This window comes from Carettochelys insculpta, chromosome 2, assembly GCF_033958435.1.
Source record: "Carettochelys insculpta isolate YL-2023 chromosome 2, ASM3395843v1, whole genome shotgun sequence".
NCBI lineage: Eukaryota > Metazoa > Chordata > Testudines > Carettochelyidae > Carettochelys > Carettochelys insculpta.
In genome coordinates, this window is record NC_134138.1 from 12,204,265 (window position 1) to 12,219,177 (window position 14,913).

Consider the following 14,913-nt stretch of genomic DNA (forward strand, 5'->3'; position numbering starts at 1 on the left):
GAGCCAGTTTTTGCAGTCTTACACTAGTCAGTTATAATTTTAATTTTCTAAAAGCATCATTGCACAAATGTAGAGTAGTGCAACAAATGACCATTAAATGTGTGCTTCAATATGTGTGCTTTATAGCAACATTAATAACTAAGAAGTTATAACTTTGAATTTCCTCACTTCAGTGCATATAAATTGTCAATTTTAAAACTACATTACCAGGTTTTATTTTTTTAAATCCTTTGGTTCATTTTTTGTAAATAAATATGCTGTTGTGTTTAAGTTCAGACACTGATGTCAGCACCAATTCACACTACAGGCTGAACCTCTCTAGACTGGCACTCTCTCTTTCAGCAACATCCATAAACAGGCATGATTTCAGTTAGCCAGACAACCAATTATCATTGGTGTGGCTAAGTCTCCCACAGTCACATAAAAAGTTTGTTTATAACCACCAGTCCTGTCTCTCAGTGTTCTGTGCTATTATTTAGCTGTAATTTACTCCTAAATGTCTTCTAAGAGCCCAGTAAGCAGTGGAAACACGGTTAATGCTGCTAGACAATACTGACCTCCTGTGGCCCTGCAAACACTGTTCAGGTCCCAAAGATGCCACACAAGAGGTTCAATATGTATGACGTTATCGCATCTTCAGCACAACACTTCTGTTTGACCATGTCTACACTAGCACCCCCCTTTTGAAAGGGGAATGCTAATGAGACACATTGGGGTATGCTAATGAGGCAATGCAATGAATATGCAGTGTCTCATTAGCATAATGGCAGCCACAGCACTTGGAAAGTGCTGCTTTCGATTGCATGTGGCTTGTTTCCAAGGGGTCCTTTTCGAAAGGATCCCGCAGACGTCGAAATCCCCTTGTTCTTATAACCAAATAGGAATGCTACCCTCGCATAACTTGAGGGACTAATGTATTTGGTGTGATATCTAGGAAAGTTCTTGTAATGGGACAAAGACAATTTTCCAAACACTAGATATAACCAGACTTTACCTTTCTTAGCACTGAGCCAGCCTTTCAAGAGTAATACGCAACCATCTAAATTTTTAAAGGCGACGAGTAATGTTGGGCATGTTTTTGGTTATCAAACTTGAAACACCACAGAAACATCTGACTTCTAGAAGGCGGGGGGGTTGAACATTTTCTGAAACTCATCTCTCTTAAAAGGTATTTCAAGTCTGCCACTTCAAAAATAGATACCCAAAATTACTAGTTACTTTTGAAAAGTTAGATTAATTTTCTATATAGATTTCTGTTCAGGAGAGATTATCAGGTCAAACAATTCAAAATTCACTCCTAAATTTAACCCCTCCTTTTAAATGATGACATCTCTTTCCTATCAAAACCAAAATGATTCATTTTTTCTCCTGTGATTTTGCTACCTCTCCTCACCTCAGCTTTCAACACCACTTTCTGGCCCCATCCACTGAGCCAGTCAAGACTAAGCATGATTCTTTAGCACTAGCCATCACTGCTCCTTAATTAAATCAAGGAGAGCATGGTTTTGAGCAACAAAATATCCTGCTTCCTCAGATATATTGTATGCACTAGTTCTGCAGAATTCCCAGACCTATGCATCTCAGGGAACAAGAGCTTGGGGAAACATATCAAAAGACCATGTTGGCTAAACAATGCAGTGCTCTCTCGCCTGCTTAAGATTTAAAGAATCACTCTGGCCCAGTAGTAGCATCCTTCAGTCTACATAGACTATGGAAAGCACCCTTCGTAGTTCCGTTTGGCATCCTCATTTGCAGCGTTGGCTGTGACTGTGAAGACCCACATGAGAGTGGCAGTCCTTGCTGCATCTGTTGCATATGCAATGGGTGTCTGGCAGGTCCTTGCTGTGCTTTCTGTGGGCTCGCTTCTCCTTTGCTAGCTGTCTGATCCTCAAGTCACCCTTCTGAAGGCCCTTGTATAGTTCCTGCCTCCACCTGCTGTGATCGTCTGCCAGCTCCTCCCAGCTGTCTGGCTTGATGTCTACTTCCCTGAGGTCTCTCTTGCAAACATCTTTGTAGTGCAGCTGGGGGCGTCCAGGAGGTCTTTTGCCAGAGGCTAGCTCGCCCTACAGGATGCCTTTTGGGATCCTTCCATCATTCATCCCGTGGACGTGGCCAAGCCAGCGGAGCCGACGCTGCTTGAGGAGGGTGTGCATGGTTGGAATTCCAGCTTGCTCAAGGACAGTAGTGTTGGACACTCTGTCCTTCCACGATATTCCAAGGATGTGCCTGAGGCAGCGCAAGTGGAAGACATTCAGCCTCTTTTCCTGGCGGGCGTACAGGGTCCAAGTCTCGCTGCCGTAAAGGAGGGTGCTGAGGATGCAGGCTCTGTAGACTTGCATTTTGGTGTGAGTGTACAGCTTGTTATTCCACATTCTCTCGCTGAGTCTGGACAGAGTTGTGGCTGCTTTTTCCGATCCTCGTATTTAGCTCAGTCTCCAATGACAGGGTGTCAGTGATGGTGGACCCGAAGTAAACGAACTCATGGATGACCTCTAACGTATAGTTGTCAATGCTGATTGATGGAGAATCAGCAACGTCCTGAGCAAGTACATTTGTCTTCTTTAGGCTGATGGAGAGCCCAAAGTCCGTGCGTGCTTTGGAGAACCGATCCAGCAGTTTCTGAAGCTGGTCTTCTGTGTGTGACACGACAGCAGCATCATTTGAGAACAGCATCTCTCTGATGAGGACTTCTCGCACCTTAGATTTAGCTTTCAGCCTTGCAAGATTAAACAGTTTCCCGTCAGATCTTGTGTGCAAAAAGATGCCCTCTGTTGAAGATCCAAAGGCGTGTTTAAGGAGGAGTGCAAAGAAGATCCCGAACAACGTCGGAGCAAGGACGCATCCTTGTTTGACGCTGCTCCTGGTGCTGAAAGCATCTGATAACGTGCCATCGTATTGGACGGTTCCTCTCATATCTTCATGGAAAGACTGGATCATCTTGAGTAACCGTGGCAGACAACCTATCTTGTGCAGCAGTTTGAACAGTCCATCCCTGCTGACCATGTCGAAGGCCTTGGTCAGGTCGATGAAGACAATATAGAGTGGCTTCCTCTGCTCCCTGCATTTCTCCTGCAGCTGCCTCACAGAGAAGACCATGCCAACGGTAGATCTCTCTGCGCGGAATCCGCACTGTGACTCAGGATACACCCTCTGAGCAATCTTCTGGAGTCTGCCGAGGATGACACGAGCGAACAGTTTACCAGCGATGCTTAGGAGGGAGATTCCACGGTAATTGTTGCAGTCGCTTCTGTCTCCTTATACAAGGTTATGATGTTAGCATCACACATGTCCTGTGGAACCTCTCCCTCTCTCCAGCACAGGTACAATAGCTCATGTAGGGGTTCCAGGAGAGTGTCTGTGGCACACTTGATTACCTCTGGTGGTATACCATCCTGGTCCGGGGCCTTTCCTACTGCAATGTTGTCAATGGCTTTCTTCAGTTCATCCACAGTTGGTCCCTGGTCCAGTTCATCCATTACTGGTAGGAGTTCGACGGCATCGAGCGCTGAGTCGACCACAATGTTCTCGCATGAGTACAGCTCAGAGTAGTGCTCGACCCAGAGTTCCATTTGTTTGGCTTTGTCAGTGATGACTTCACCAGATTTGGATTTCAGAGGTGCCATCTTGTTCTGGGTGGGTCCTAATGCCTTCTTGATGCTCTCGTACATTCCCCTGAGGTTACCAAAGTCAGCACTGGTCTGGATGCTGCTGCATAGCTCAAGCCAGTCGTTGTTGGCACAGCGCCTGGCCGTCTGCTGTACTGTTTTTTGGCTGCTCTGAGCACTTGCAGGGTATTATGGCTCGGTGAACGTTTGTACTCCAGGAGCGCAGTGCGCTTTTTTTGATGGCTGGAATCATCTCAGAGTTAGCTTCGAACCAGTTGTTTGTTTCTAGCTCTTCTTCCAAACACCGACAAGGCCGTGTTGTACATTGTATCCCTCAGATGCTGCCACCTGGATGTCACATCGGCACCCCCAGGGTTGCCGCGCAGATTCTCCTCAAGGGTCACTCTGAACTTTTCAGCTCTCTCTGAGTTAGCCGTCTTTCTGGCATCGATGCGGGGCCTTCCAGTTGGTTTAGAGCGGTGCAGCTTCTTGGGAATCACCTTGAGTTTGGAGCAAACTAACGAGTGATCTGTATCGCAGTCAGCACTATGATAGCTGCGTGTCAGAAGGATGTTTTTGAGGTTATCACATCTAGCGATGACCACATCTAGTTGATGCCAGTGTTTTGAGCGTGGGTGTCTCCATGACACTCTGTGCTGTGACTTGGTTTGGAAAAATGTGTTTGTGATGCACAGATTGTGGTACGTACAAAGTTCGAGAAGACGCTGACCATTTTCATTCATTTTTCCCACACCGAAGTGGCCTAAGCAGGAAGGCCACGAGTCACGATCGGTTCCAACTCTCGCATTGAAGTCACCCAGAATGTACACTTGTTCGCGAGCAAGTATTTGCACTATGGCAGCACTAAGCACGTCATACAACTTGTCTTTGACTTCCGGTGTGGCGTACAGGGTTGGGGGGTAAGCACTGATCAGGTGGACAGGACCAGCGCAACTTTGAAGTATGACCTGAAGGAGTCTTTCTGATCCATCCATGACTAATTCCACCACTTGTAGAAGGGTGTTTCTAATGGCGAAGCCAACACCATGCTCCCTGGGTTCTTCTCGGGCTTTACCCTGCCAGAAAAAGGTGTAGTCCTTTTCCTTTAGAGATCCCCAATCTGCGGGACGTGTCTGGCTCAATGCACTCTGGCCCAATGCACCTGAAAGGGATGCTCTATATTCAGTGACCAGTTCCAACTGCCTCTTTGTAATCGAATATGGGCTTCTGCTGCATCTCTTCCCAGGCTTCCACTCTGAGAATGCTCCCCTGCTCTTTGATTCAGTCTGCCACGTAGAATTCATCTTTCAAACACAGATACAGCGGACTCAGAGGTGAAAGTTTCTCCCCTATACTAGTCTGGATTTGGGAAAGAAGGCTTCCAGACATAGAACTATCTAAAGTGGCCAGCCAACACAGGGGAAGAGGATAATTTTATTCAATCCAATAACTGGCATGATAACATGATCAAGAGGGATAGACCTTATGATAACAGTCTGAAGGACTTGGAGACCTGCCAGGATCTCTGTGTGAAAGACAGGTGAATGTCTGGTAGGCTAAGACCTTTACTGAAGCTGGTATTAAGTGTTAATGTTACGATATATTTTCTTTGAAATACTTTTGTTTTGAATACATAATACTTTGGTTTAAGGAGGCTTCTTGGTCTCTGGTTAACCCCATCATTGTCCCTGAAGAGGACTGTATAAGCTAAAAAGTTTAAACTTGCTGAGGTAATCACAGTGAAATGCAAGAGGAATCACTTCCCGAGTCCTCAGTCAAAAAGGAAACATATTCGAAGAAGTGTAACTGTTCAAGGCCTGAGAACAAATGAGGTGACCATCAGAAGCCAAATAATCTTGTTTTCTTTCACTTGGATTGGCTAGGTCTCTTTATTCCATAGCTTGTCTAACCACTGTGGCTACAGCTACACTGTATCTGTAACTTGCAATAACTTATGCAAATTATTTCAAGTTAATTTATTTAAAAACTTGGTGCCATCCACACAGCATCAAAGTACAAAATAAGCAGCTATTGTGAAGTTTCTGCTAACACTCTCACAATGAGGAGTAGCGAAAACAGAATACCATGCTCAAAACAGCACTATTCCAAGTGCAGTGTTGAGCTGCAGAGTTGCTATGGCAATAATGTAGCCATAGCCCCACTGACAAGTTTACCTATGCTTTTTGTGAATCTTATTCTGGTCATAGTGAAGTGTTTAAAATTATTTTTTCCAAATAGCAGATCTGTAAAGTCTGAGACCTTCCAGGGAGAAGCTTTTAAAAAAAGCTATACTATATTAATTTTGAACAGACATATAAAAATCTTGAGGAACCCCCAGAGACACCACTGTAATTTCTTTGAAACTGCATTTCCATTTTGTTACTATCAAACTGGCCTTCAAAAAATTTCCCTACTTCATGCCATAATTGCTTACAACAAACTCCAGTTTTATTGTCATTCAAACTGTTTCACTACACCATCAAAATCTGACAATTCATACATAAAGGACTGACTTGTAAATGTATTTGCAATAAACACACAAATGACATAATAATAATACTCACCAAGACAGGCAATCTTTAAGGGCATTAAAATATGGATATCTGGATATGACACAAATAGCAAATGGTACGAAGCAGCCAAAAGCTTTAGCAGTCTGTACAGATTCCCAGTGCGCCTGCCCATTTGCGGAGACAGAACCATCCTACAAGAAAGCTAAACATTAATGTTGTGATGAAATTCATAAAATAATGGTATTTTTGAGGGAACCTACATGTAGGATGAAAATTTCTACGGCATGTTATGGTGTTCTGCTAAAGATTCCCCATTCCCATCCTCAAGTCTGGAAGAGGCCTATTAGTTCAGAAACCCAGTCAGCATGAGCGGAAGGTTACCTCCACTTGGGCCCCCTCCATCTAGCCCACAAGACCCAGGGAAAGTTGTCCCAACTTGGACAGGGTCTTAGAGTTTGGAGGGAGGGATAGTTGTCCCAGAAACTACATTCCAAGAAAAGGCCTGTATGTGAGAACAGAGATATGGCTCTCTCTCATCTGCTATCCCAGGCTGGTACATAAAAACAAATGTGCAAGTACTATATGCTGTTACTGTCTTTTGCTTTAATCTTCTAGATAATGCACCTCTGGATCTGCCCCTGGGAAGACACCATCATTACTCATGTAGATGCATCATTACTCCAAGCAGACACATAGTTGTCATTAGATGTCTGCTTTGTTTAAGTAACTTGTTAATGAAAACCACCTGTACTAGAGATAAGGTGTTCTGGAAGGTATGCGCAGGGATACTGCATAATCTTTTAGGTTATCGGCTTATTGTGCTCATTTCGTCTTGCTGTGAGAACCCATCCAGGCTTGGAAAACACCCATGCTGTTGCTTCCCCCACCCCATCAGTATCCTATATAATCAACTGTAACCTATTGTCTGGTGGTGTTCACAGAGCTTAAAAAGTGCAGTGACGCTCCACCAGCACTGGGTGTAATAAACCCTCCTGCTTGCTTCAGATGCTGTGTCCAGACCTTGTTTCCAACACTAAGCAAGTTAGAAACCTAATTCCCATTGTGCTTTGGACATCTAATGCCTTAAACGCCTTTAAAAATATCAGTTCATAAAGATTAGCTCCACCTGCTAAAAGCAAATTATCTGTGCTATGAACATCTGCCAGGAACACTCAGTATATTAGTAAGAAACATTAATGCACCTGAAAACACGCTTACGGACACATTTTGCTGTCATATACTCCAGCACAATTGCTAGTGAATTCTATGGGAACTGTGCTTGGGTATATGGCCACAATATCATATTAGGTGAGAAGTACTTCTTCTAAAGTAAATAGTTGTTTCATATTTGTAATAAAATATACAAATATCCAACAACTTATGTGATGTATCCAATGAAATAAGAATTATTAACAAAATGTATTAGCTAATATTTCCGTAAGTTTTAATAAAAGAGTAAATTAAAAAAAAAAACATACTTGCATAGGTCGGTAATACTGTGCAACAACACCATATGTTCTGTTACCACAGACATCTGTGAAGACCAGAAAATGAATGTGATCTTCTTTTGATTCAGAAGTTACATAAAGTCCTCCTGCAAATGAGACAAGTACTTTTCAAAACATAAAATACTGAAAAATATCTTTTTTTTTCAAATAGTGCTGCTTTCATTGCTATATTTATAGCAAGTATTATGAGAGTTGCTACTTTACTTCCATTGTAATGCTTCATTCTGAGAGAAGAGAGTATAGCACACCTTCATAATTCACTTGATCTGAAATTGTTATACGTTTTAAGCCATAAGTTTCATGTTACAAATAAAAAACACTGAACTCATTTTGTACTTCTAATATACCAAAAACACAGCTGATGGATTTCTGCCTATTTTTAAAAAGACTTAGGGAAAATGGCCTCTAGTTTTGGGACATCCTAATGTATACAGTAATGGAGTAGAAAAAAAAAGAGAGTATTAATTTGTATTTAGAAGGACAAAACTTTCTTCAACCTAAAGGAAGAAAAGAAGTGAGGCGAGACTACCTCCTTAAAATGCTATAAAATGTAAGAAAATAGGAAAATTTTATTATAAGGGCTCTTGGACAGGACCATCTTTTTCTTTGCTACTTAAGCAACAACTGGCAAAATGGAGTCTTACTCCATGGCGGGACTAGTGTGGTGCTATGATAACACTAATTTTAAAAAATTAACTTGTGAGTCTCCAAAAACAGCTGCAATGAGGCAAGAGGTCTGTGACTCTAATATGCATTATTATTAACAAATAAATAATATTATAGGCCCCCAAACAGATAAAGTGTTTACAAAAATTTCTTAAGTAACAGTTAAATGAAAACCACATAATACCTGGAAAGCATAGTTGTGGCAAGCCAATAAGATCAATATCTTTTGGAACACTAATATCTTCAGTATCAGGTGCTTTCTGATCCACATTTGGATTTTTCGCGTTTTCTATCTTAGGTCTCTCTCTCTTTTTCCGGAAAGAACGTCGTTTTGTTTTATTGAAGTTATTACTATTTATATTAGTTGCCTGAATATCCTCTTTGCTGATAAACGGAGGTACAAAAACTGACAGAACTTCTGGATCAAGGGAAGTAGAGTTTCTTTCTTTTTTCTGAGCAGTCTAATAAAAACAAATAAGACAATATACTTATTCTTCTTCTGTTTAATGTATTTAGCCATATTTTCCATTATGCTCTAGTGTTTGTAAATTTTCTACTTCTTTCCAGCTTCCACATTTTTCCTTCCATGACCCCATCCCAAGCCTACGAGAGTTAACAGAAAGACTCCATTTCTCTTCAATGGTCACTGCATTAGGTCATAATCTTAAGCTATTTGTGATTCAAGCCTTACAATTATCGATGATTTCTCTTTGGAAAGAAATACTTTCAAAACAATTCCAAAACTAACATCAGCACATACCAAAAAGAAATTTTTTCTGCTTTCACATGTTAAGACCAGAGTCAAATAATTTTATTTTGCCTTACAGCTTCCGTGAAGGTAGAGAAAAGAAACAAAAAGGAAAATATGTCCACGTCCCTCAATCATATTCTTGGTTTCATTAAAATTACATTTCTATTTCTTTTACCCTAGTTGTCAAAAGAGACCAGACTTTTACATCACCACGCAGTTTTATACCAGTTAAAAACTGCATGCTACCAACACTATCACAAATAAAATAAAACTAAAAATACGAATTTTAAAGCATTCAAGGTATAATACTGAAGCTACTGATATTAATGGAGAGAAATGCCTCTGATTTACAGAAGTTTGCGGTCAGAACCGAAAGGTTATGCAGCAAATTACAATGATCTCTGGTATGTAGCTTTGTAAAAAATAGTTCATCTCTATAAAACTCTTGATCTCTTTTTATAACAATTTACCCCTCAAGGCTTTCAGAAGAGGAGCAAGGAAACCGCTCCCTTCCACGCCAGTGACTGAGCGGTGTGGACACTGCATTTCTAGCAACTTTGCCACAGAAGCAGATAAATTCTGAAGCCTCAAAATTGCAAAATCAAATTTTGTGCATCCTAGAAGTGTCTGGAAAATGGGCCTCACTGTGACTGAACATATACTACTCCTGGGGGAATTCTACACCAAAAAATTACAGTTATGCACCAAAACTTAAAATTGTAAACATTTTTAATTTCTGCAAAATTCTGCATTTTTTGGTCAAAATAATGGACTATAGTCAAGCTAGTTTGATTATTTTGGTGATTTATTTAAACTACAAAAAAAATGGATGGTGAATGGGAGTAGGGAGACTGAAGGAAATCCCCAAACTCCCTCTAACAATAGTGTAGTTACTATTGGCTTTAACTTCTAGTTATTGGTCAACAAATATATGCAGCCATATATGCTCTCAGTAGGCAATTGAGGGCTGGGGCATCAAACTCGCTATTCATACCAGCCACTGACCATCTCCAAAAAGGTCAGCAGCAAACAGTTCAAGAAGTAGATTTTAAAACACAAGATTTTTTTCAATCCAAAAATTAAGACTAGTCCTCATCTCCAAAGCAGCATAAGAACTGACGGTTATAAAAGGCTTCTTTACACCACTCTGGCAGTGCAAAGGAGCATTGAAATTGTACACTTGATTTATACTCCTGGGCGAATTAATTAAGAACAATGGGAACAATTCACTAAGCAAGGAGACTGCTATTTTCTGCTCTGCATGAGAGAACAGAGCCTGCCCAGCACCGATACCTTCAGAAAAAACTCCAGAGCTCTCTCTCCATGGTGAACGTGCTGACCCAGTGTCTTTCTCTCACATGACTGCCCATCCCTTCACCCTCACCCAGTGATTTATGTCTCTACTATATGCTCTAGGTACCCAAACCCATTTGCCTGCATGCCAGGGAGGAGATGTATGACTGCTTTTGTGACTTCCCTTTGCTTTCCTGTCAGAAGTTATTTTTCTGTGGGAATATACAGGAATCTTCAGGGACCCAAGAATTCTACATACATGCAGTGACTCAAAATTCCCACACAAGCACGGTGGATTAAAATAAAAATTAATAACTAAAAGAAAATAAATAAAACAAAAATTGGACTTTAAATTTAAATCAGATTTTAAGTTTTATAATCATCCAAACAATACTAAATTTGTCATTTAAAAATAAGAGTCAAAAAATCTCATCACAAACGTGTAAACCTACACTTAGTCTCATAAAAATGAATTATTGGCTCTGGTCTGTGCACCTTAACTAGCAGCTCTCTTAGCAAAAGGTAAGGTATGGTGCCTAGCCTTTTGTCGAAGGCGGGAGATGGACGGCAGGAGACAAATCGCTTGATCATTGTCTTCGGTTCACCTCCTCTGGGGCACCAGGCATTGGCTACTGTTGGCAGACAGGATACTGGGCTAGATGGACCTTTGGTCTGACCCAGTATGGCCGTTCTTATGCTTCTGTTAAGCTCTGGGTTTTCAAATTTTTGTCTCTCAGCAGACTAATGTAACATGCAAAAAGAGACAGACTGAATAGAACTGTTTCTGTTCTGTGCTTATATGGTGGTGGTAGACCTGGGCCAAGCACAGCAGGAGTGAGTTAGTTTTAAAGACAGACACACAACATTTAGGAAAGGTTCAGCAGACACATCGAAAGGAACATCCTCCCATCCCTCCCCGACACTTTGCCACAGAAAAACTGCGATGGCTTCTCAGAATAAGAGAGATCCTATACGGAAATATTTTGAAGAAATTAATTCACTAAAAAACGAAAATGTGTCAAGTGTAAGCAACACAAGATGATGATGCAGGGCCTAGTTGCAAGAATGAAATATAAGAAAAAAAACAGCTTGTTGGGAGAAAACTGTGTGCATGAAGATGTGAGTATGTCTGAACAGCTGTATGGATCAACTGGTTATTTACTGAAATAATTCACTTTGCAATGCATCACTCTTTCAAGTCTCTCTCTATGCCCTTCAGTATAAGTGTGATTTAATGAATAAATTCCCAGGCTTTGGGGTATGTATACTGGATGTTGCTGGAAAAAAAGAAGTTTAGTTTAGCTAATCCTTATGGAGCGTTTAATTAGTTAACAAGGTTTACAATCTATCAACAAAGTATCCAGTACAGAAAGATGAAATAAGAGAAATCTAGATTTGTCAGTTTCTGTTGAGTGTTATATTACATAATACAGGCCCCATATTTCAGAACATATTGACCACACACCATAATGGTGATGCCATAAATTTATTCCCTATATTACTTCAGCATAAGTCAGCGTTCCCAAGACAACCTCATCCTGTACTTGTTTGCCCAAAAAACATGAAGTGCCTGTGAGCTCAATGGGGATTACTCCAAGTGCACTCTAACCACAGTCAGTCTTAGCTTTTATAGTAACTTGGAATCAGATCTGTATCCTTGGTGAAAAAAATTACAAATAATTAAGAGTGAACAGAAAGACTTTTCAATATCTTCTGCAACAACTTCAGAGTCATTCATTGGTTTTTTTAGCAACAGTGCTGCAACTAAACATATTTCACACAGAGTATCAACAGCACATAAAAGATTTAAAAACCACAGATGGGTTTGCAATCACGTCCAGCAAATATGAAGACACCATAGATAAAGACTGCCATATTAATTTCTGACATAAATTCTCCTTTTTGTGCTGTTAATAGACACTTTACTGACATGATCAAGTCCTTACAATCAGGCTATACTCTACCTTGTAGAGCTGACATTGGTGGAAGGTCACTAGAGACAGTGTATGAGAAGGAACTTGAATTGTTTGCAAGGAACACTGAGGGGAAATTTGCCAGGTTAAGCCTTAGTGGGTGGAGCAATGTACACAATGATCTAGTAATATGTGCCTGTGTGACAACAGAAGACAAAATTGCATATCTTTCAGAAACCAAAAAAACAATGGAAAATGCACACACAGAGTATTTAAAAGAAATTACAATGAAAGCTGTAAGAAACTGTGAACAAAAATCCAACTGTCATGTGTACATTTGTGTCACAGAAAACGCTGCAAACATGGAAAAATGCTATGTTATTTAGAAGACAAAACAGAAGGATGCTCCTGAATAACATATGGCTATGGTGCCCACTGAATGCAACTTTTAGACCAAGACTTAAGTACATCTTCTCTAGGGATAAAAGGAAAATGAAGTCATAAAACATTTCCAAAACAAGCATTTTGTTTCTGCTTCACTTAAGAGAGTAGGAAGATCCAAACTAATTCTCCCTCATAATGCTCAATGGAATTCCATGGTTGATGGTTTTGAACAATTTATTAATAACTGGACTATTTTCATAAGACTTTGTGAAGAAAACCACAATTAAACAGATATCTCATCAAAAGTATCTAACACTGAATGAAAGTAAGAGGAATGTACAAGATATGCTCAGTACATTGAAACCTACTATCCATCACCTTCACAAACTTGAGAGAAATGGCTGCTGCACTGCTGATGCTATTGGAATTTGGAAGACACTTCAAGAGACATTAATAGAGAAATACTTCACCGAAAAGTTAAACTATCGACAATAAAGATGCGAAAGGATCAAGCACTAACTCATTATCTTGCAAACATTCTTAACCCCAAATATAAAGGCAGATACCTATCTTCTGAAAATGATGACGATGCCATGGCTTGGGCATCACAAAAATCACTCCTCAATTATGCCTCGCCACAATCAATTTCAGGGCTGGAGCAAAACAATATAATTAGTAAATATGTACCAATGATGTTTTGAATAAAGTCACTTCTCTGAATTGGTGGAAACCATTAGTCAGGTACTTTGAAACAAAACTCCTTCAGTTGCTAAGACAACTTCACAGCAGGAGCTTCTTCTGCAGGCAGGGGAGAATATTTTCATTGTATTTTATTGTACACACAAATCTAAGAAATCATCTGGGAAGGAGGAAAACTCACATGTTTGTTTCAGTCTATGAATCAAAATGACAGCGGGAGTGGGGGAGATGAGAGCTATTTGTAGAAATTTAAAAGACGCTGTGTATTTACTGTTTTGAGGACTTGTCTGGTAGAGTTAATAAAATTTTTTTAAAAAAAAAGGTTAAGAACAGCTGTCAGTCAGCAAGTGAGGAGACTGCTGCAACTGCAAATGCCACACATTTATGTAAATTTAAAATTTAGTGCTATTGTGTTCATGTGTGAGATTTAGTTCTAACCATTCCTAAAGTAATGCTGCTGCACGTGAAGCTTGATGCAGGTAATGAGTATTACATACTGTTATTTAAATTAATAAAAAACAAGTTATCAAATTACACAAAATGTACTTTCTTAGATGTTGTAAAATGCAGTACTGAGTTGTAAATTAACATGTTTTAGTATCAGAGAGGTAGCTGTGTTAGTCTGTAGCTTCAACAAACAACAAGAAGTCTTGTGGCACCTTATAAACTAACAGATATTTTGGAGCATAAGCACATTTGCACCACTGTTTAAGAAATATCTGCAGACGTCTCAGTGAGGGAAAAAAAAAAGCAATGAATTTTTCTTGGGGCTTGTCTACACTTTCCCCTCAACTTCGAAGGGGACATGTTAATTAGGGCAATGGGAGATTACTAATGAAGTGCTGCAGTGAATATGCAGCACTTCATTAGGTTAATTCTCCCCCGCCCTCCCCCAGTAACTTTGAAGCATCAAACTTTGAAGTGCTGGCACGCATGTAGCCTAATGAAGCCTAATGTAGCCTCCCATCCCCTAATTAACATGCCCCCTTTGAAGTTGGGGGCAGGTATAGACCCAGCCTCAGTAATTTAAATTGTCTTGATTTAAATAAATCCACCCTGCCCAAAAGTAATGTATGTCTCACCTTTCAAATCTTTGTTTAAAGGCTAAGGGAAAGATGAATCAGACCTATGGCTATTTGCTTTCACCTTCAAACATAGTGAAGCATCTATATGAAAAAAATATTGCCAAAAGGCATAATGCTGGCTTTTCCTCCTGTGCATTTTTCCACTATTTTGAACGCTTAACCACAAATCAATGCTGCACATCTTTATTTAAAAACAAATCTTTTTAATATCAAAAGTTTAGGAATTAAGAAAAGTTTTAGCTGACTTGCCTCTCTGTTAGGGGGTGGGTCAAACTAGTGATTTCCTTCAAACTGCAGTGTACATACTGGAAAATTATTAAGAATACTTAATTCCAATATATTTTTGTTTCTTATGCTAAGTGTACTGCAACAGTAAATTTTAAAGAAATTAAGGCACAATAAGCATCCTACTACAAAAACACAACTAAACACATAATTTCTGCTATAAACATGTTACAATCTAACACAAAGATTAAATAAGCATCCACAAAGAAAT

At 40.0% G+C, this 14,913-nt stretch overlaps 1 protein-coding gene across 1 annotated transcript in view; it reads right to left on the reverse strand.

The window, feature by feature from the left end:
* The window catches only part of DENND3 (DENN domain containing 3), a 99,437-nt gene that overhangs the window by 67,332 nt on the left and 17,192 nt on the right, over nt 1-14,913 (reverse strand). The window contains exons 2-4 of the mRNA XM_074986598.1: nt 8,477-8,753; nt 7,597-7,712; nt 6,170-6,309 (exon numbers count right to left, since the gene is read on the reverse strand). Of these exons, the coding sequence (XP_074842699.1) occupies nt 6,170-6,309; nt 7,597-7,712; nt 8,477-8,753 (533 nt within the window). The remainder of the gene's footprint in view (nt 1-6,169; nt 6,310-7,596; nt 7,713-8,476; nt 8,754-14,913) is intronic.